Source organism: Dromiciops gliroides, chromosome 5, assembly GCF_019393635.1.
Source record: "Dromiciops gliroides isolate mDroGli1 chromosome 5, mDroGli1.pri, whole genome shotgun sequence".
Taxonomy (NCBI): Eukaryota; Metazoa; Chordata; class Mammalia; order Microbiotheria; family Microbiotheriidae; genus Dromiciops; species Dromiciops gliroides.
The window spans coordinates 69,575,789-69,598,948 of NC_057865.1; the positions used below are offsets into that span (position 1 = coordinate 69,575,789).

At 41.7% G+C, this 23,160-nt stretch overlaps 1 protein-coding gene across 1 annotated transcript in view; it reads right to left on the reverse strand.

Moving 5' to 3' along the window:
- Window positions 1–19,547, reverse strand: part of ARHGAP12 (Rho GTPase activating protein 12) — a 131,686-nt gene extending 112,139 nt beyond the window's left edge. The window contains 2 exon segments of the mRNA XM_043967221.1: window positions 917–1,650; window positions 19,410–19,547. Coding sequence (XP_043823156.1) covers window positions 917–1,576 — 660 coding nt within the window. The 5' untranslated portion in view covers window positions 1,577–1,650; window positions 19,410–19,547.
- Window positions 19,548–23,160: the final 3,613 nt, after the last annotated feature.

Genomic DNA, 23,160 nt, shown 5'->3' on the forward strand with positions numbered 1-23,160 from the left:
AAACTATAAAGAGGATTACAACCTGCATTGGTAGAGAGTTTCCTTACCTGGGAGTTCCCTATGTCAATGAAACCACAGGTCTGGTTTCTTAAAGTCTGACAAGTCTTTTACACAAAGTAAATCGGAGATTTATTATCCTCACTTTACATTAATACAACACAACAAAAATCACCCCAGTTTTAAAATTAATTTATAATCATAAGATTAATTAACTTGTCTTAACCTCACTTAAATTTATTTTATGCACTTGTTTTAACTGTATTCTACATGTCAGGTAAGTAAAGTGACAAACTTGTAAGTAAAGTGACAAACTCAAGTCTCAGAAGGAAATTAAACAAAGTCTAATTTTTTTTAAACTATGAGCAGGTATTAACTTTAATAAAACTTGCCTAAGTATCTCTTTAGTCTATTTGTTGTACTTAGTGATATCAGAAGCCTACTATCAATAGGCTGCTACTAACTGTAGAAAGAGCTAGTGAAAGATTTTAGTTTTTGAATGATAGAACCTATTTGCAAAATGAGGTAACAACCCTAAGGAACTCCATAATTAGCTAAATTCTACTTACTTGAAACAATTCAAAATGACCTAAATTAAAAAGTGAGGTTGACTCTGCTGAAGATATTTACAATAGGTAAACTAAGTAAGTCCTTTCTGTACAAGCAAAATGTTTCCACAAGGTCCATCTAATGATATCTACTGGTTATCTTTTCTACTTTTCTTAGGTACGAAGGTGATCCACTTATCTAGTTCTTAAACCAAGATACAAGTCACATGAAGTTGAACACAGCAGGGAGAACTTCAAATTCTTCTTAATCTTCTGTAAATATATTTAAATAGAAAATATTTACAAATCAAATGATAACCATTTGGGGGGGAACAGAGATACTGCTTCATCAATTGTGATTTCAAGCTTACCCGTATCTGCTCAGTAGAACTACTGCTCAGTTCATCACCAGATTCTGAATCTTGATGGATTCTTTCTGAACCTTCGCCTGCTGAATCACAGGACTGTTCATGAGAAAAGCTGGTTTTCTCTATGTCGATGAACTCTGGACCTGAAAAGTGACCAAATAAGTGTGTCCTACTCTGACCGGAAACCTTAGGAGACTGTGAGTCACTGTTAAATTTCCCATTGTTGGGGGCAAAGTCTAGACTTAGACTGACAGTCTGACCTGGGCTATTATTTGGTCCAAAGTTCTGATTAGCATCACGAACCAGACCTGTTACTTGAATAGATGATGACTTCCCAAAACTTGAAAGCTCAGGTGATTTATTCACATTTTCTGTAGATCTCTGAATCATTTTTGTGGAATTATTTAGTAGTCCGACTGCAGGTTTAATAGGTGGCATTAGTGCTTTGCGACCTACTTCTTTAACATACTGTGCTGGAACATAAAAAGGCTTGGAATTCTCATCTGGTTTGACTTGCCACCAGTCATCATTTGTCTTTTTCACCAAGATATACCGCTCTCCTTGTTTTATCACAATCTTTTTGTCTTTTGCTTCATATTCATAATCATACTCCACTTCAATATATACTTGTCCTGGAATGGTCCTCCCGCCTCTGTCAGCCATTTTTCTTCAGTATCATTCACCTCTCCAGAAAAAAGACACACATTATGACTTCTGAAGGTCTGGGCTCAGGAAGGCTATTTTTGTTTTAAAAGAGAATAGGGAAAAAAAATGTTAATATATAGCCTAGCAAACACACAAGCACATCATAATTCAAGTCACTTAATGAATGTTGTATATTTATCTCAAACTCCAAAAATGTAGTAAGTTAAATATATGGGTGGGTGTGGGTATATAACATCTAAGTACATATTGCACACTAAATCAGGATGAAACTATACTTTCAAACAAAATTTTATACCTATGTACACCTAGAGAACTAAGAAAAGACAGAAGATAAGCTAACCACTTAGGACATGGGTATTATGTTCTGTGAGGAAAAAGCGGTTCTTAACTTTTTTTGTGTCATGGATCCTCCTGGAAGTCTAATGAAGTCTATGGCTCCCTTCTCAGACTAATGTTTTTAAATGCATACAAAACAACATGGAATGTCAAAGGAAACCAATTACACTGAAATATCTATCAAAATATTTATTTTTTTAAAAAAAGGTCACAGACCCCAGGTTAAGAAACCCTGCAGCAATAGTGTATTATGCCTATGACCATTTAAAGATCATCTTGGGGGCAGCTAGATGGCACAGTGGATAGAGCACCGGCCCTGGAGTCAGGAGTACCTGAGTTCAAATCTGGCCTCAGACACTTAACACTTACTAGCTATGTGACCCTGGGCAAGTCACTTAACCCCAATTGCCTCACTAAAAATAAAAAAAAAAACAAAAACAAAAACAATAAAGATCATCTTGGAATGTGATCAAGGAAATGAAAGGATGGAGAGGGGATTTGGGATTATGATCAAGCCCCAATTTCTAGAACTGGAACACATTCTCAATGTTCTTGGATATAAATATTTGGAATTTGTCACTTTCTTTTCAAGAAGAATGAGGACATGTGTGTCTTTTGAAGGAATGATTCATTATGGATTATACATGTTAAGCTTCTTAATATAACCAAAAATCAACACTATCATTAAAAGAGAGAAAAGAAAACTGTTCATAGCTTGCTTGGTTGTCCCCTACCTCTGGAGGACCTCTTCAAACTTTTTGGACATATTTATATACAAATGTAAACTCCTAACCAACGGCAAGTTGTTTTCTGCTAGAAAATATTAGAGGCTTTCCATGGAAAAACCTGTTAGCTATACTGTTATTAGGCTTAAGAAACCTAATATTCGGGGCAGCTAGGTGGTGCAGTGGATAGAGCACCAGCCCTGGAGTCAGGAGGACCTGAGTTCAAATTTGAACTCAGACATTTAACACTTACTAGCTGTGTGACCCTGGGCAAGTCACTTAACCCCAATTGCCTCACCAAAAAAAAAAAAAAAAGAAAGAAAGAAAGAAAAGAAACCTAATATTCATTCTTCTTTCCACACTAGCTCTAATATGTTTCAGTAAGTGCTAAAATGAAATATTCAAACACACTGATTAGAGAACGTTGTCACTGTTAGTGTTTGAGACAATCCCAAAATATAACCACAGAATCCAAACCAGTTTGAGGGTTTCAGGAACCCCTCAGAGAAACCCGACAGTCCCAAAGAACCCACCAAGGAAGTAGAAGCAATGCTGAGAGCAGTCTAGTCCCAAGGACATGAGACTTCATAAATTACTTGTATTCCTAGGAGTCTTTGGACCCTGTCAAATCCATAAAACTACTACAAGGATTCCCACAGCCTTAGAACATGATGAAGGTACCTGAAAGCTGAGATGAAGGGGTTTGCTAGAGCCAGCTAGAACTGGTTCCAGCAGACTGATTTTCAGTGTGAACATTTACATTTCTTCAACCAGCCAATACTATAAATCAGCACTTGACTTATTGTTTTGTGGATTGTCTAGATCTAAAAAGTCTAAATGAAGAAAATGTTAAAAATGAAAATTAAACTTAAAAGTGGGTCTTGGGTACATCATTCCCCCTGAAGAGCCAGTTGTCAAACATTTACCAGAATGCCCCCACACACACACACACACACACACATGTTGAGAAGTACTCAAGGCCATTTGCATAAAAATCTTGTTGCCCAAGTTTGCATCAAGACATGCAGAATGAGGGGCAGCTAGGTGGATAGAGCACCGACCCTGGAGTCAGGAGCACCTGAATTCAAATCCGGCCTCAGACACTTAACACTTAACTAGCTGTGTGACCCTGGGCAAGTCACTTAACCCCAATTGCCTCACTAAAAAAAATTTTTTTAATTAAAAAAAAAATTTGGGCAGCTAGGTGGCGCAGTGGATAAAGCACTGGCCTTGGATTCAGGAGGACCTGAGTTCAAATCCAGCCTCAGCCATTTGACACTTACTACCTGTGTGACCCTGGGCAAGTCACTTAACCCTCACTGCCCCTTAAAAAAAAAAGACATGCAGAATGAATACATCAGAACCAGAATGCTTCCTGAGTATTAAAATGAAAGGCCATTAATAACTTTCCACACTTTAATTATTAAATATATTACCACAGTATGTTTAGTACACAAAGTGACATTCCTTCTCCTAGATGGGTTATTCTCTTCTGTGTTAAATCTAAATCATGTGACTCAGGTGTTCTAGGAGATTAGTAACTAACAGACTAATAATAATAATAATAATAACTAACTAACAGACTCTTCTAGAACAAATATTAAATTACTGCCAGAATTTCAGGTTTTGTCAGCATTACCAACATTTAAGGTTTTTGTTTATATGACTCTAGGCATACCAAAACCCCTCTGAGCCTCAATGTCCTCATCTGTAAAGAAAGGATGATAATTGTACTACCTACATGAGGGAATTGTTGTATGAGAAACCCTTTATAAACTGTATATCATTATATAATTGTGAACTATTATTAGTAATAGTTGTGACAGTATTACTACCAATGATACCAATTAACAATAATAAATTCCAGAAGATATAGTTCTAGGATTGATGTTTAAACTTAAAAAACATGAGTAAAATTTTAAGATAAATAAATTGAAAGGCACAGAGATTTTTAAAAGAACTTGCCTTAGAGGGAAAAAGAGATGAGTACAATAAACCAGTTGGAATAAGAAAGACGGGGGGGAAAGAATTTAAACATATAAGAGAAAAATAAGTTTAACATCTAAAACTGGAAAATGGGAGATAAGAATATGCTTTCTCAAACTAAAAATAAGCCTTGCTTTTCACATCACTTATATGAACTGCACATTAAGTATTCTATTTTCAACCCAGCTCTTATATAAACATAAGCATAAAAATCATTAAGAAAAATTTTTCTGTTTCATCACATTCATCCACCACCTCAATTTAATCACTGTAGTCACATCATCTTTCTCAACTGACATACAAAAAGACATAAAGTAACCCATATTTGTTCACTATTATGTCTAACAGTGATATCAGTAATAAGATTTCAAGAGCATTAACTGTATGATGTTAACCATGTAAAAGAAATGGGAAAAAAGCCAAATTTTTAAACTGTTGAAAATATGCCAATTTTTCCACATGCCCTCAGGGATTTTAATCTAACCTGATCACTAAGCATTTTAATAAATACTATATAGGATATTAAGTTCTGAATCTGTAAAAAGAAATATTGTGCTCTTCCAGTGGGTAAAGCAGCTACAGTATATGAGATTATAATCCTAATGTTCCTACTGACAAACGATACTCATGAAGAAACCGAAATGAAAATATGTAACTTGCCCAAAGACAAAGGCTAAGAACAGAAAACAACTTTTGACCTTGCATATTTATATTTCTTTCTTAATTGACTGATGGGGTTTTTTCCCATATCTATTCCAAAAATAATGCCTATTACCATTACTCTATCCATCCATGCTCCTGAATACTTTTGTCAACAACTCTACAATTCTGACCATACACAGAAAGCATTTGGCATATATTCCCTAACCTAGATCACAGCCTTGCAACCTTCAACTCTGAATACACAGAGACCCTTCCCTGGTTTCCTAAGACTTTAACTGCTACTGTTCTATGATTTCTGTCGTGTTCAACTCTTTGTCATCTCATCTGGGTGTTTTGTTTTGTTTTTTAGTGAGGCAATTGGGGTTAAGTGACTTGCCCAGGGTCACACAGCTAGTAAGTGTTAAGTGTCTGAGGCCGGATTTGAACTCAGGTACTCCTGACTCCAGGGCCGGTGCTTTATCCACTGCGCCATCTAGCTGCCCCCAAATCTGGGGTTTTCTTGACAAAAATACTGGAGTGGTTTTCCATTTCCTTCTCCAGCTCATTTGACAGATGAGGACACTGAAGCAAACAGGGTTAAAGTAAGACTTGCCCAGAGTCAGATAGCTAGTATGTATCTGAGGCTGGATCTGTACTCAACCAGATGAGTATTCCTGACTCTAGACTCACTATTCTATCCACTACACCACCTAGCTGTCCCTTAACTGGTCTACATACACCAAACTGTGCAAGCGAAAAAAAAACAAAAAAAATTTGACATGATACACATAGAAGAACTCTATCTCTGCGTGACATAAATAGCTTTCCTGAACTGATTAATGAATAAGTTCTTTCACATTTCTATGGTGAACAATAGAATATGACATTAAAGAATGTTTTGTCCTATCATTTTTTCTTTATGCACCACCCTCAGGACCCAGGCATCTCCCTGCAAAAAAATCCCTGAGGCATAGTGAGAAAAGGATATTTGTCCTGATGAAAAAGTTCAAGTAGGTTTTGTGTGAACCAGCAACTTTCTTTTCATCTTGAGCTCAGTTATTAGCTGTTGTTAGCAACACATTACTTTTTTCCACCCAAGCTATTGCAAGGGAAAACAATGTTCTAAGTAACAGAATCACAGAAATTTGGAGTTTAAAAGAAGCTGAGATATCATCTAAGCAAAGTCCTTAATGATACAGAAGTTTCCTTCCCAAAGGTTAGTTAACCTAAGGCAGGCACCCAGGCCAGCCATCTCTTCATTTTGCACACAGCTACACTCCTAGGGACTGCATCATGTCCCTCACATTGAATACTAGGACTTAGTACTATATCTGGCACATAGCAGGTACCTAATAAATGCTTATTCCTTTCCTTCCTGATCTTGAAAACAAAACACATGGTTCTACTTGGTTCTAGACTGGGCTTTTCCCCCCATATCAACAACCTCCCCAAGTCTGACGCTAATATACAAAACTCACAATCTTCCCCTCACCTCAGGAAACAAGATGCCTACTTACAATGAGATTTTTAAATTGTAGAAACCAATTCCAAATGTAAAGGGACTTATATGTATTATATTCTTCACTTTAAATCAATTAGCCAACAAGTATTTATTTAGTATTTACTATATTCAAGGCACAAAGAAGCTCTGGGGATCAGAAGAAAGTCAAAAGCTCCTACCCTCAAGAAGCCTATTTTGTCATAATTTTGCTAGACTCACTGATTTCATTATCCTGCATGGTCAGGGTGTACTCAGCTTTGGCTTTCACATTTTCACATAATGAAGGCATGGGCCACTTTGTACTAAGGGATCCCTTTCTTCAGGGCCAATACTGAATAACAATATTTGGCTTTCTTGTTTACAAACATTTACAACACTGTTAGAAGGTTGACAGTGTTATTATCATCCACATGTTACAGATGAGAAAACTGAGGCTTGAGGGAGGTTAAATGACTGACCCAAAGTCACATACTTTAGTGTCAGATCAGAAATTTGAACCAAAATGTCCTGACTCATTTTCCACTATCCCATGGTGCCTAAGGTAACCATCTTTCCCTCTTCAGATCCTCAGCACAGAACGACAGTGTGCCCAATAACAGAGATTACCCACCATGCCACCTCTCTTGACTCTTCTGTTTACATCTGAAAGTTCCTGCTCAGCTCTGCACATTTCATCAAAAATGACTGATGTCCTCTATTCCATTACAGATCCTTCCCCCATCACTACCATAGGTTTATAATGAGTTCTGTAGAATGAATTACAGTGCTAAGTCCATATTTCTTGACTTTTGGAATATTAGATTTTAAGTCCCCTCTTGTTCATAACAGATACTGTCAGGTCCTGTGTGATCTGGATTGTGATGAAATGGGAACCAGAAGGGAAGCAACTAACAGAAAAGTAGCTTCACATGGGCCAAATTGTTCTTGAAGGCAACAAGGACATCAAAGTCTAACAGTGCTGGTGAGCTGCCCTGAGCACATTGGTCTTTCAATCTCAATGCCTCCCTGCTAGGTTTCTCTAAGTGTGCTCCCATTCTCTCCCACTAAAACTATGTCTATTTCTATGAAAGCTCCCTTTTTGTGGTTAATTTTTTATCTTTAGATTGCTAGAAAAATAGGGGGGCAGCTAGGTGGTGCAGTGGATAAAGCACAGGCCCTGGATTCAGTAGGACCTGAGTTCAAATCCGACTTCAGACACTTGACACCTACTAGCTGTATGATCCTGGGCAAGTCACTTAACCCTCATTGCCCTGCAAAATTAAAAAAAAGAAAGAAAAGAAAAAGAAAAATAGGTGTGTGTATGTGTGTGAAATCCATGCGTGTGTTTGTTTTCAAAAATTAAATCATTTTTTGCCAGGAAAAAAAAGAAACTATGTGTACTGTCAGGAGGATATGACACATATTTATGTGGGCTGTGATGCTTTATTACTGTATCTGACATATATTGAATAACTGTGACGTTATTATCATTCTTGCCATTTGCCTTAACATTAAGCAAATGTTTTATATTTAAGAATTAATGGTATCTCCTATACATGCCAAAATACTTATTGTTCTTTTTGTAGCAGCAAAGAACTGGAAACAAAATAGATGTCCTTCAACTGGGGAACAGTTAAACAAATTATGGTAGATGAACATAAAGGAACATTACTGTAAGATGATGAATATAGAAAATCATGGAAAAACATACACAGTGATTACAACAATGTAAAGAAACAATGTAAGTCACAAATTGATCAAAAGTTAATGCTAAAAAAAAAAGTTAATGCTACAAATACAAAGAATAATCATGGTCTCCAAAAGGATATATGAGGGGGCAGCTAGGTGGTGCAGTGGATAAAAGCACCAGCCCTGGATTCAAGAGGACCCAAGTTCAAATCCAGCCTCAGGCACTTGACACTTACTAGGTGGTGTGACCCTGGGCAAGTCACTTAACCCTCATTACCCCCCCCCAAAAAAAAGCATATATGGGAAGATGCCCAATCTTTATTCCTTTGCAGAGGTGAGAGGTCTACAGGTGTGGAATATTGCATCTATTTTCAGAATTTTTTGAAGTATATTGATGGGTAGGGACAAGAGAATCATTGATACTAAGGCCTCAATTGTTTTGGCTTGAGAAGTTGTGACAAAGATCAAAGGAACAGTTAGATAAGAAGCAGAAGAAAAAGCAAAAATGTAACAGACAATGGGTTCCAAAAAATGTATAGAGAATGATTGTGGCCTTCTTAAACATGGAAGGCATCAACATTGCTTGTGTTTACAAAACTTCTGTCTGTTCTCATATAATCATAATTTTTAGGGATAGGGGCTGGACCAATGACTTCACTTATATATGGAACTCCTGGATAAGGAAATCTTTCTACCAGTACATGTTGGCCCTTTTTCTCTAATGTATAGTCTTAGAGATTATCCAGAACATCAAGAGGTTAAGTGACTTGCCCAGAGTCATAAAGCCAGTAAGTATAAGTCAGATTTTCCTGGTACTGAGGCCAGATATCAATCCATTATGCTACATTGCCTCTTCAGTTAAAAAAAAAAAAGATAATTTTTATTGAATCAAATATATAAAACTGTTGCTTCTTGCTTTAGTTCTAGAATCTTCTTTCAGATTATGCTGAGCACTAATACTCTCACAGCCACAAATGTTTTCCAGTAGAGTGACTCAGTATTTTTCTTTCTAATATCACATTTCCCTTCAATATCCAAACATATCCCATACTCACCACCACCTCCCATTCCTACACCCACCTTCATGTTCATCTCCCACACTCACAACTGTCCAAAAAAACCCAATGCCATCATAATGTTTTGCAAAACAACTACCTAGATTGTCTGTATTTGGTTACCACCATCCTCAAAGCACTGCACACCTGTCACACTGCAAAAAGGATCATTCCTGGCACCTTGCTTCCTAAAGTGCCTTTTAATCCTGTTCATGCCAGGCTTATCCTTTATAAATAATTCAGCCAATCAGAAAAGCATTTATTAGGCGCTTCTTACATGGAAAACCCTGATGGGGGCATGCGACGGGCAAATAACTAGATGTTGTTGTTGTTTGTCCTTCATTCTCTGAGAGGACCATGACATCAGGATGGCAAGCTACAACATCAGTATCGCTGGAAAGGGCCCAGGATGTTTAAGGCAATTGGAGTCAAGTGACTTGCCCAGGGTTACACAGCTAGTAAGTGTCTGAGGTATCATTTGAACCCAGGTCCTCCCAACTTCAGGGCCAGCGCTCTACCCACTGCCCCAGGTAGGAGATATATACAAAGCAGATGGAAGTGATTAGAAAAGGGAGATACTGGCAGCTATAAGGATTGGCTCAGTGGATAGAGTGCCATACCTGGAGTCAGGAAGATTCATCTTCCTGAGTTCAAATCTGACCTCAGACACTTACTAGCTGTGTGACCCTGGGCAAGTCACTTCACCCCATGTGCCTCAGTTCCTCATGTGTAAAATGAGCTATAGAAGGAAGTGACAAACCACTCCAGTATCTCTGCCAAGAAAACCCCAAATGGGGTCACAAAGAGGCAGATACAGCTGTCAATGATGAACAACAAAAACAAAAGGCCTCTTATAGAAGGTAGGACTTGAGCTGAGTTTTGGGGGGGGTTTTTGTTTGTTTTTAGTAAGGCAACTGGGGTAAAGTGACTTGCCCAGGGTCACACAGCTAGTAAGTGTCAAGGGTGTGAGGCCAGATTTGAACTCAGGTCCTCCTGACTCCAGGACTGGTGCTCTATCCACTGCACCACCTAGCTGCCCCTTGAGCTAAGTTTTGAAAGAAGCCAGAGAAACAAGTCAGAGATAAGAAGGAGAGAGAACTGGAGTGAACTGTACATAAAGAGAATTAAAGTGTAAAAAGAATGGAACTATAGGAAGGGGCCTGGTTGCAAAGAGCTTTACATGACAAAGAACTTCATTTTTGACTCTGATGATAACAGTGAGTTAATAAACTGGAGTTTATTATATAGAGGGGTGACATGGCCAGACCTATGCTTTAGAAAATAAATCTTGGCAGCTGAGTGAAAGATGAATTAGACTGGGCAGTCTTGAAGTAGAAACATGATCAATTAAAAAGCTTCTAGATAGGGGCAGCTACTTAGCACAGTGGATAGAGCACCGGCCCTGGAATCAGGAGTACCTGAGTTCAAATCCGGTTCAGACACCTAACACTTACTAGCTGTGTGACCTTGGGCAAGTCATTTAACCCCAATTGCCTCACTAAAAAAATAAAAAATAAAAAAGCTTCTAGATAATAATATAGATGAGGTGACAAGGACCTGAACTAGCCTGGTGGCTATGTGAGTAAATAGAGGTGTCAGACTGAGTGAGGGTGGCAGTGAAAGAGAACTGGGTTCCCAACTTCTTGTGCTTTCTTTTTCCCCACTCCAGAGGCCTAGAGGCCATGGTAAGAATGAAAAACAGGGTTAAAGCTATGTGAGGCAGAAATTGAAACAGAGTGACAACAGATTATCATCCAATAAAGGAAGTTCAGAACTCATGAATAGAAGTGTGGACCATTAGCATGTGATGACAACATGAAGGATACTGACATTTCTATGTCTCACTGTGGCGGTCACTGGAATGAGTAAATTGAGGAATTGAGAAGTTAGGATGTTGGAGAGAATGTCACTATAAATGCTGAAGTCCTCTAGTATGAGGATCAGATGTGGGAAGGAGGGGAAAGCCTGTGAGTCAGGGACTAAACTCATGGAGTTAAGACAGAAAGAGAGCGTCCTAGAGGTCCAGCAGAGAAAAGCTACCAAAAGCTCAACTGGCTAACAAACATGGACTGAATGAATCTCAAAGGAGGAAAGGTGGTGGTAGAAAGAGAGCTTGGAAGTGGCAATGAGGAACAAGGAGGGTTCTGTTTTCCCAACATAAGCAGTGAATCTGAGGGTAAGGGAAAGTTCAAAAGACTGGTCAGAGAAAGCTAGATCTTGAGTACAAGAAGATGGTCACTAAAGATATCTTTGGCTGAACACCCGCTTCCCCCCCCCCAATATTTATAACAACCAAACACATAAACTCTCCATACTTTTCATCCTATGTTTATCAGGGAGAAAATTAATAGGCAAAAGGCTATTTTTTTAAAAAGGAGACTGAAGAGTAAAAATGTGCATGGTATATATCATTTTAGAATTGAAGTTGGCCAGGAATCTGTTACATTTGCATCCTCTTCATCAGTCATCATATTGTTCATCGAAGCAACAAGTGAGTCCATGTGCACTCTGCAGAGCACTGAAGATGCAGGGCAAAAGTGCCACACTTCCTGCCTGCCCTCAAGTACCTTACGCTCTCTTAAGAACACAGGTAGAGGTAAGTTAATACAAAATATACACCAAGTATTGGGGGATGGGGGGGGAGATGGAAGGCAGTAATAATTGCAAGGAGTAAAGGAATTCACAAAATGTGAGTGGTTTTGTTTTGTTTTGTTTTGTAGGGGGGCTGGGCAATGGGGGTTAAGTGACTTGCCCAGGGTCACACAGCTAGTATGTGTCAAGTGTCTGAGGCGGGATTTGAACTCAGGTCCTCCTGAATCCAGGGCCGGTGCTTTATCCACTGCGCCACCTAGCTGCCCCCCCCTTTTTTTTTAAATAGGAGAAGAGAGAAGAACTAGCCATGGGTTGCCATATAAAAAGGAATGAAAGAAAAGAGTCACTGAACTATTTCTGTAAAAGGTACAAAAGAAAACTAAAGCAAATTTAGAAAGAAACACAGACAAGCAGGTTGGCTTTGCAAGTAACACGTTAAATGTGTTACATACATGTTTAAAGCAATATATAATAAAAATTCCCATTTTCACATATAATCCTCTTTTTTCTGTTCTGTTCAAAACAATGTCTTTTTTGTAGTCATTAAATTCTGAACAAAGAAAATTAAATTTTAAAAAAAAGGAAACACCTTGAGCAGGAAGGAAACTAAATATTCCAGGAGCAGGAACTACATTTTGCCCTTTTTAGTATCCTCAGTGCTTAGCACCCTGCCTGACATAGTAGGTGCTAAAAAATGCTTATTGGCTGATTGGTAAGAACCAGAGGTGAAAAAAGATGACAGGCTAGGCATGGCACTAAGAATATCGGATGTCTTACATAGGAAACACAAAGTAGGGCAGCTTGGCTGGAACAAAGAATTCACAAAGAGAAGTAATGTGAAATCAGCCTGGATGAAAAGATCAGTCAAACTGTGAAGGCTTTCAGAGAACGCCTTCCTGGATTTGGAGAGCCTTTGCCATCATGAGTCCTTTGGAACTTTCTTCTACTGTTGTATTGGTGAGAAGAATCTCATCTATCACAGTTGATCAACACATAATGTTGATGATACTGTGTACAATGTTCTTCTTGTTCTGCTCATCTCACTCATCATCAGTTCATGCAAGTCCTTCCAGGTTTCTCTGAACTCCTGCTGCTCATTGTTTCTTTTCTTTTTTTTTTTTGGGGGGGGGGGGTTTTAGGGCAATTGGGGTTAAGTGACTCGCCCAGGGTCACACAGCTAGTAACTGTTTAGCGTCTGAGGCCGGATTTGAACTCAGGTACTACTGAATCCAGGGCCAGTGCTCTATGCACTGTGCCACCTAGCTGCCCCTTGCTCATTGTTTCTTACAGCACAGTAGAATTCCATTACATTCATATATCACAACCTGTTCAGCCATTCCCCAATTGATGGGCAACCCCTCAATTTCCAATTCCTTGCCACCACAAAAAGAGCAGCTATAAATATTTTTGTACATGTGGGTCCTTTTCCCTTTTTTATGATCTCTTTGGGAAATAGACCCAAAAGTGGTATTGCTGGGTCAAAGGGTATGCACAGCTTTATAGCCTTTTGGGCATAATTCCAACTGATCTCCTCTGCTTCTAGTCTCCAATCCTTCCTCCGCAGAATTACCAAATTAATATTCCATAACATAAGCCAGATTGTGTCAACTATTTTAACACAAGTTAAATCTATTATTTATCCAGAATATTCTCCAAGATCTTTATTTTTGAATATTGCATTGAGATCAGATTGTGTGTGTGTATATACACTCACATACATGTGTGTATATATACATACGTAGTGATATTCTTACATAATACAAGCTACCACCCTAAATTTCAATACATGCATGTTTATTTAATAAACACTAAACTAAATTCTTATCTTTCCTCTCAAGCCCTGTCCTTTTCCTCATTTTCCTATTGTTGTCCAGGGCACTGCCAACCTCCAAGTCACCCAATCTCCCAATCTAGCCCCAAACCCTCGACTCCTTATTCTCTCTCACCAACCCCCCTCCAACCTCCAATTAATTAATTTCCAAAACTGTTCATTCGAATTCCATAACATCGCTTACATATCTGCTCTCCTCTGACACTGCCACCACCTTGGTGCGGGTCCTCATCACCTCATACTGCACTGTTGCCAGTCTTCTAGCTGTGTGACCCTGAGCAAGTCACCTCCTCTCTGTCAGCCTGTTTACTCATCCATAAAATCAGGATAATAATAGCACCTACCTTCCATCAAATAACAATTGTAAAGCACTTAGCACAGTGTCTGGCATGTACTAAGTACTATATAAATGTTAGCTATTATTTCCCTGCCACAAATGTCTTCCTGCTTCAGTTCATCCTCCACTCAACTGTCAAACTGATCTTCCTAAAGCACAGGTCTGACCACGTCACCCCATTATTCGATCAACTCTGTCTCCCCATCACCTCCCTCCCTCTGGGATCAAATATAAAATCTGGCATTCAGAGCTCTTCATAACCTGGACCCATCCTACTCCTCCAGTCTTCTTACACCATACTCTTCCCACAGGCTCCAACATGACACTTTAGCTGTCCCCTGCCTGAAAGGCTCTCCCTCCTTACCTCCATTTCCTAGCCTTCCTAGCTTTCTTCTAGTCCCACTGGAAAGTATACCTTCCACAAGAAGCTTTTCCTGATCCTCCTTAATACTACCGTCTTCCCTCTCTTGATTATGTTCAATTTATCCTGTCTATATTTTGTTTGTACATAGTTGTTTACATTTGTTGCCCCCATTATAGACTATGAGCTCCATGAGAACAGACTGTTGTTTGCCTTTCTTTGGCAGAAAGGTAGGAGATGATATTGGGCATTCGTTGCTGTCCTTCATAATCGAAGAGGACTGAACTTACATCACAGTGTCAGGGTTAATGTATAGTACATCCAACTGTGGCTGATCAATCAGACCAATATGAACTAGAAAGGCTATACCACAGGTTAGGCACAAGTAGTCCATGTTAGGCATGATACCATTATAAGGACCCTTTAGCTTGGAACTCTATGATAATTACCACCACATTTGATCTGTCAGGTTCCACAAATATGCTGGGGAGAAGGTGAGTGTGTGTGGAGAGTGAGAAGCATGACATAGGCTAGAGATATTGAGCTTTCTCCTCATATAGCCAAAAAAGATCTTTAGCTGTGTATATCCCTTTTGTTTTTGGAACTTCTCAATCAATATGGCTGTCTTGTTGAAATGAATTGGCTAAGACGTCCACAGTCTCTTATAAGTTATAATGACTATGTACTGTGCTGCCAAAACAGCTTGAGGAGTACAAGGCTCCACTATTCTTTATGCTTACACTTTATTGAGTTGAAAGCTTGTTCATAATCTACCATGTCAAATAAGCTAACATAAAATAAACTAAATAAAAGTGAACCTATTACACAAGCCTGCTTCATTCCAATAGTAACAGAAAATCATCTGCATTGGTCTATGCACCAAGGACCCAGACTATCACAGAGATAGACAAGAGAGGGTAGAATACTGATCTTGAACGTCAGAACACCTGGATTTGGCTTACAGTTCTAACACTTATTAGCTACGGCACCCCCAACAACTCACATTTTGTACCTCTTTCCACATCTGTAAAATGATAAGACTCAAGCTCTCTATCTCATAAGAGTTTAAGGAAAGCACTTTGTAAATCTTATAGTGCTATATAAACTATTATCATTACCAATGAATGTTTATTGAAATTAATGATCCAATAAACTTTATACTGTGTCTCAGCTGTCGCACTGGAAGTTAAAAGAAAAGGTTAATTTATTGCTAGGGGTCCAATGTAGTGGCACAGAACTCTGTAGTCCCTGCTCTGCTGGGGAAACTTGAGGCTGGTATATAGATAGATAGCTCAAGCTGAGTTCTGACCTGCAGGAGGGATAAAACCAATCACTAAATTCAGCACCAATAAGTGAACCCCCTAGAGCAGAGTCCAAAAAAATGGAGTAGATCAAAGCTTCAATGCCAATCAGTTCTGAAATTTCCAGACAGGAGGAGAGAGGGAGACACAGCCTCAAAAATAATTAAATAAATAGAGAGATGAGTAAATATGAATAATTGCTAGACTTATCATTGACCGAGGAAGTACTTCCACCCCTTCTTCAAAGAAACGGGAGGATAATGGACATGGAAAGTATCAGACTTGTTGGTTAATCTTAACTGAATTGTTTTTCCCTTTTTATTTTTTATTATAAGAGAATTCTTTGTTACAAGGGATGGCTCTCAGGAACAGTGGGTAGGAATATATTGGGAAATGCAAGTGACATTAAACAAAACAAAAAAACCACAATAATTATTTTAATGAAAGATTATGTTCACTAAAATCTGAGCAAGCAAAAAAGTTAACACATTTTGAAGTTTTTTTCCCATAAAATGATTGTCATTTTTAAAAGACTAAATAAGGAGAGCAGGAGTGAAAAGGGAAAAAGGCAGAAAGAAGAGGTAAAAGAAATCAGTAGAATTCAGCAGTAAGGCTTTAGCAGCCTGTGTGTGGGAAGCAGCAACAATTGGAAGAGGTTCCTGGGCCGGCAAACAGCAGACCATCTGATGGCAGAATAGGTGGCAGTAAAGACAAACAGCAATGGAAGGGCAGGATACAAATGGAGAGATCAGAAGTGGCAAAAGCATACACTAAAAGATGAGGAAAGAACAAACCACAAGAGGAAAGGATGGAGCTCCAGAAGAAATAGGACAGTAGAGACCAGCAAGAATGATTCGAGGTAAGGCTACAGTGAAGAGAGACTCACAGCAAAGAAGAGCAACCTGACTACACTAACCTAGGCAGAAACACAGAAGACATCACTGGGCTAGAATCTTGGGGGGAGGAAATGGAGAGCAACACCCACTGTACCACAAGCTGAGGTTTTATTATAATAAGGTCACAAAGGCTAAAAGAAAGTGTATATCCCTGTTTCTAATCCTATATTAATGATCACATTTTTCTTCCTCAAAAAAGCTGTTTAATAGTATGGTTGAATTATATGACTGCTTCCAACAAATTATTTATGCTGACAAATATTGAGGTTCCATTTTTAAATTTCTCTGATCCAGCAAATGTGTTCCCTACCCCACCCCCAACCTCATTCTCTGAAGCTAGACAGCCTCAAAGCACATGGAATCTGTGAAAAAATCTGTTTAGTCATGTCCAATTCTTCATGGCTCTGTGGACCATACTGTCCATGGGGTTTCCTTGGCCAAGATCCTGGAACAGTTTGCCATTTGCTTCTCCAGTGGATTAAGGCAAACAGAGGTTAAATGTGTTGCCCAGGATCACACACTAGTGTCTAAGGCAAATCTGAACTCAGGTCTTCCTGACTCCAGGCCCAGCACTCTATTCAACTGAGCATCTTAACTGCCTTGAAAAGATTACCTCAGTTCAATGCCTCAATCCTCAAACTATATAACCCAACACTACCCTATACAAAAGCAGAAATAACAAAGAATCAGTCTTGCCAAACAGTGATTAACTTCTACAAGTTAACTCGACCAAGTTTCTAGTGCTTGGAATAACACAACATTGTACTTTTTGCTATGGCTGCTTACCAAAAATATCTATGTAAGATTTAACATGTGCAAAATTGTTTCAAAGCCATTATTTTTAAGAATCAACCATGTCCATCTAAAAGGCTATAATCTGCAAAGCACCTTACATATGTTAACTCATTTGATCCCCAAAATTTGGTGCTATTACCCCCGTTTTACAGATGAGGAGGCTGAGGGAAGTTAAATGATTTGTCTAGGTTCCTACAGCTACCAAAGTGACCAAGGTAGAATTTGATCTCAGGTCCTCCTGACCCCAAGCCCTATTCATTGTGCCACAAGGCTGATCTCAGACCACAAACATTACATCCCTACTAAAGTCCTCTATTATCATTCATGTTGGTATATCGGAAAATCAAGATAAAAACTGAAATATTTCAGCTTGCAGAGTTGGCAGCTTGCAAAGGAACCAAAACAAACACCTGACTACTTCCACTTCCTCTCCCTCTCCCTCTCCCTCTCCCTCTCTCTGGTCTCCACTTCTACAGTGTGATTAGGTTATAGGTAATCCTCAATCAACAAATGAGACTTTCACACCCATCTGAAAGTTGTTCAAGTGCGCGTAAGGGGGGAGAGCATATAAGGAGACAGTGCTGCTGTGCAGAACCTTCCAAAGCCTCTGCTTCGTCAGACCAACAGAAGGGGGGGGGGGGGACATCTGAAGCCTCATTAGACCCGGACCAGCCTCGCAGGCTCCGCACCCCCAGACAGGTGTCTCCATGATCCCTTCCACGATCCAGGGCTGGCTGGCCTAACAGCACCCCACAACTGCGCGGTCTATCCCGCTAAAGGTCCCCAACATCTTTGCCGAGACCACAAGAAACCACCTCCCTGCGAGTTCCTGTGAATCCGCTTTACTCGGTAATTCCAAGGAGTAACTTCTAAAGGTCAAGCCTAGGTCAAGGTAAAAATGCCCGAGACAGATTCCGTCTCCCTGTGTGAGGAGAGGACGAGCGGAGGGGCCCAGAGGGCCCCTGCATCAAGGCCGGCGAGGCATTGCATGAGGCGTGCCCTTCGCAGCCCAGCGCCAAGCCCGGCACGGCGGGTGGGAAGGAAGAGCCCGGGCTCTCCGTCCGTCCAGGGGCCGAACCCAGGGCCGTGGTCCCCAGGCGGCCGTGAAAAGACCCCCGCCCCTTCAGCCCGCTGGCTCCGGAGATCTCGGGGGGACCCTCCCGGGGCCGAAGCGGGGTTTGGAAGGGGCTCCCAGGCGGTGCCGGCCCTCCCGCCCTCTCCTGCCGCTGTCACCTGCCTCGGGACGGGAGAAGGGCAGCCCCGGGTGCAGGGGGGTGGGGGGACTCGTCCGGCCGCAGGTGCGGCTCCTCCTCCGGAGGGGGTCGTGAGAGGGCGGCGGGCGGGGGGCCCGGGCCCCTCCTCCTCCTCTCCCTCCCAAGGTGGGCTGGAGGTGCCCGGGGTGGGCCGCGGCCCTCCGAGCACACACTCACACGCCCGGGCTTACACGTCCTTGCACACACACACTCGCTCGTTCACTCCCGGGGGGCGGGGCGGGCGCTGCCCTCTCTCACACAGGAAGTCAGGGAACCGGGGTGGGGGGAGGGGGAGGAGGAGGAAGAAGAGGAGGAGGAGGAGGAGAAGGAGGGAGCCACAACTTCGAGCCATTTAAACCCAGGGCGGGCCAATGGGAAGACCACGGCCCCCTCCCCCGCCCGGAGCGCGGGACCGCCGCCACCCCCCCACGTACACCCCGAACGCCCCCTGTCATGCACCCCCCTCCTCTGCCCGCCGCCGCCCCAGCGCCCCCCGGCCGACCCCCTTTGTCCCGTCCGTGCCATCCTCGCGCCCTTGCCCCTTCTCTTACCGACGGCAGCGAGAGCCGGACGGCTGGAGAGTAAACACGGCGGCGGCGGCGCCCGGAGCCCAGCGGCGTCCCCGGGCTCTGCCTCGGAGGGAGGGTAAGTTCCAGGGCACGTCGGGAGTGCGCGCTGACGCGGGGGCGGGGCGGGCAGAGGAGGGGGCCCGGGGCCCGGCGCGCGCGCGGGGGGCGGGAGAGAGGGAGCGGAGAGGGGAAGTGGAGGGGAGGGTCACGTGAGCCTGCCCGCGGTGCCCGGGGGCGGGGGGCGGGGCGCACGGAGTAGAGGCGGTGGCCGCCTCGTGCCCCACCGCGGGGGCGGGGCCACGAGAGGGGGCGGGGCCGAAGTGAGGGGCGGGGCGGGCCGGAGTCCGGAATGTGTGTGCCCAGCACTTTGGGAGGCCGGGGCCGGGGGGGAGGGAGCGCCGGGGTGGGGCAGGGCTGAAGGGGTCACCCGGCGTGAGAGGGGGGCGCAAAAAAAAGGGCGGGGTCCCCCGACGTGCAACGTTGTAACGAGAGCGAGAGACTGAGCCGGGGACGGGAGACCTGGCGGGGGTGGGGGGGGGGTGCACCGGGAAAACACTCCAGACTAATTGGGGCTCTTAGCCCGGCCAAGTGCATCTTCCCACATGCCGCGGGAAGCCGTGGGCATGCACAGACACTGTCACCCAGTCAGCAATAACGAGCTAACTCAGGCTTGAAGTGCAAAGGCACGGCACCCGGGAGCTGGAGCTAATGCGGGATGCTCATGGGGCCGGCGGTGGGGGGGCAGGTCTGTGCGGAGCATTAGGACCGGATAACTAGTTTAAAAGTTGAGTTGGGTGGAACAGAAACGGCCAGAAAGCCTTTCAGCAGTCTGCTGAGGGGCCTGTTGCTCGACTGTACCCCCTACTGCAGTTAGAGAAGAAACACTTACTAAAGGTGCCCACTATGTGCCAGGCTGGGGATACAGACAGGCAAAAGACAGTCTATGTTCTCAAGGAGCCTCCGGTTTAATGAGAGTGACAACGTGCAAACAACTCTGTACGAGCTAGCTACATGATATATATCCAGGTATACAGAGATAATCCAACCTAGGAAAAGCACTAGAATAAGGGGAAGGTGGGGGGGGCATGAGAAAAGGCTTCCTGGAGGAGGTGGCATTTAATTGGGACTTCAGGGAAGCCAGAATATGGAGATGAGGAGGGATCGTCCCTAAAGTGCTAGTGCAGTTTTAAGCTATTAGTTGTGTTTTGGGGTTTTGTTGTTGTTTGGTGAGGCAATTGGGGTTAAGTGACTTGCCCAGGGTCACACAGCTAGTAATTGTCAAGTGTCTGGGGCCGGATTTGAACTCAGGTCCTCCTGAATCCAGGGCCAGTGCTCTATCCACTTCACCACCTAGCTGCCCCTAAGCTATTAGTTTTTTGGTTTTTGTTTTGTTTTTTCTTTTAAGCTATTAGTTTTTAAGCAAAGATGGGCAAAAGAGAGTAGGCAAAGGTAGTCCTCCACCTGGGCACAACGTGCAAGAAGAACAATAGAGGGCAGTTTTAAAATAAGTGTAATGTTAATGCCAGAAAATTATACTCTTGGTGGATTTGGTATTCTTTTCATGGTAAGTCAAGTGGATATTTTCTGGGGAAGGAGTCTATGATAGAATAACCTTGACCTTGACCAAATGAATGACATGTTGGGGTTCTGCCTGTCTTTCTTCCTTCACCTTGATTGTTCTTAAAAGTAATTAAAGAACCAGGATCTGAAGGGGGCAACAAGATAATAACTACACTTTCCTGCCCCTTCCTAGGAACTAAGTATCAATATTTGAAAGATCTCTGATTTCTTCAGTATTTACCTCCACTGATGGGGGGAGGGGGAACTCCCCTTTTTATTATTCAGTTTGGAAAAAGAAATTGTCCTCTTAATTGAAGTCATGTGCTTTGAAATTAGGTGGATCATGTATATTTGCGTGTTTGTTAGAGAATGAATCAGAGATAGAGAGGAGGGAGAAAGAAAGAGGAGAGAAAGGGAGAGAGAACTACAATTTAGGCAATGGTCTTTGGAAATTACTGTTTTTATAAAAACTGCCTGCCTAGTAATAACCTTCCCAGAACTTCACTCTGCCAGTTGTCAGACAAGAGACTTGTAGTCCATCACTAGGACCATGACAGGAGGCTTTCCAAATGGGTATAATGGAAACAACACTAGATATTGGGTCAGAGGTGAGAGGTTAGATCTTGCTACTTACTACCTGTATGACCTGAGGCAAGGCATTTCACCTCTGGGCTCTGGTTCCCTCACATGCAAAATGAATCAGTTGGACTGGTTGGCCTCTAAGGTGCCTTCCACCTTTAAATCTAAGGTCATCTTGTACTTTCCACAATTTGGGCTCCAGTGGTGTACTCTTCAAGAACCCATAGTGACAAGGAGGCATTCAAAGGTGACTGTGGTGGAGGACAGACACCAAGTATTAAATGAACTTTGATGAGTTGTTTGAAGCAGTCTTTCTTGTAGAAAGAAAAGCATCCATCCGGACAAGCAAATACAAATAAACATATGAATATACTAACAATATCTCTTTATCATTGTACCAGCTCATTTCCTTCTTCCCTTCTGCTTATTTTCTTTCACTGATACTCTTCTGTTCTCTTTTCAGTGATGTTGCTCAGCATACAGAACAAGACTGTTTTATTCTTCCTTTTTCTTTTTTCTACCTTCCTTAGGATTCCCTCAGAAGACTCTCTTCTGCAAACACCAAAGCAAGGACATAGTCCAAAACAGTAATCATGTCTTGGTGGAAATGTGTTGATAATAGCATTTTCCCTGTTCCTGATGTGTAATTTTAGGCATGTTTAATTTCAGTGGAAGATATACAAAACACTTTGAATGCATGCACTCACACACACATAAACTGTTGCCTAGTCTAACTCTACTTCCACTTTGGCAATCAATCAACAAGCACTTATGGTGTGCCAGGTACTGTTTGAGGTGGTGGAAAGACAAGTGAAGTAGTCTCTGCTCTCTAGGTTCTGGCTTACATTTTATGGAAGGGGGTGTGTATGTATGTATGTATGTATGTACGTACATACATTTATACACACACATATACATACAGCATAATCTTCGGTGATACCACTGAAGCTACCATGCAATGACTACTACCCAAAAAGAGATGGGGGGGAGGGGAGGAAAGGACACTGACATCATTTTCAATGTTGTCTCTAGTTCATTTTAAAATAGCACTAGGCAGCATATGTCTGGTGCCTACACTAAAAATCTCACCATATCATTTTGAGTCCCATTATAATTTAACAGGCTTCTTGTTTAAACAACATCAGCCTCTAGAATTCTTAACTGTTACAGGCTAAATTTGCTTCACTTCCATCCTAATAATTTACTAAGCAGATAACTTTTCTAACCACATAAAACTAGTACAAAATGAAACATGCCATTATTTGGTAACAAAAGTTTTACCAGATTAGACTAGATAGTAGACAGATCAATTAACCTAAATAGTTGTGATCTTTGTTTATTACTGAAAAAGATTCTCTCATTATTTTCATAATTGATGTGAAAGATTCTACTGCTGCTTTTTCTTTGAAGCTTAATACAGAAATGTTGTAAACCTATGTGGATTTGCATTCTATTTTCATTCAACTGCAGTTTAACTTTAGTAACAAACAAGACAAAAGTTGGAAGTCTTGGATCAGTGTTAAAAGAAAATTAGAAAATCATGGACTTTTTTTTTTGGTTCTCTCCTGACCAAGGCCAAGAAAAGCACATTTAG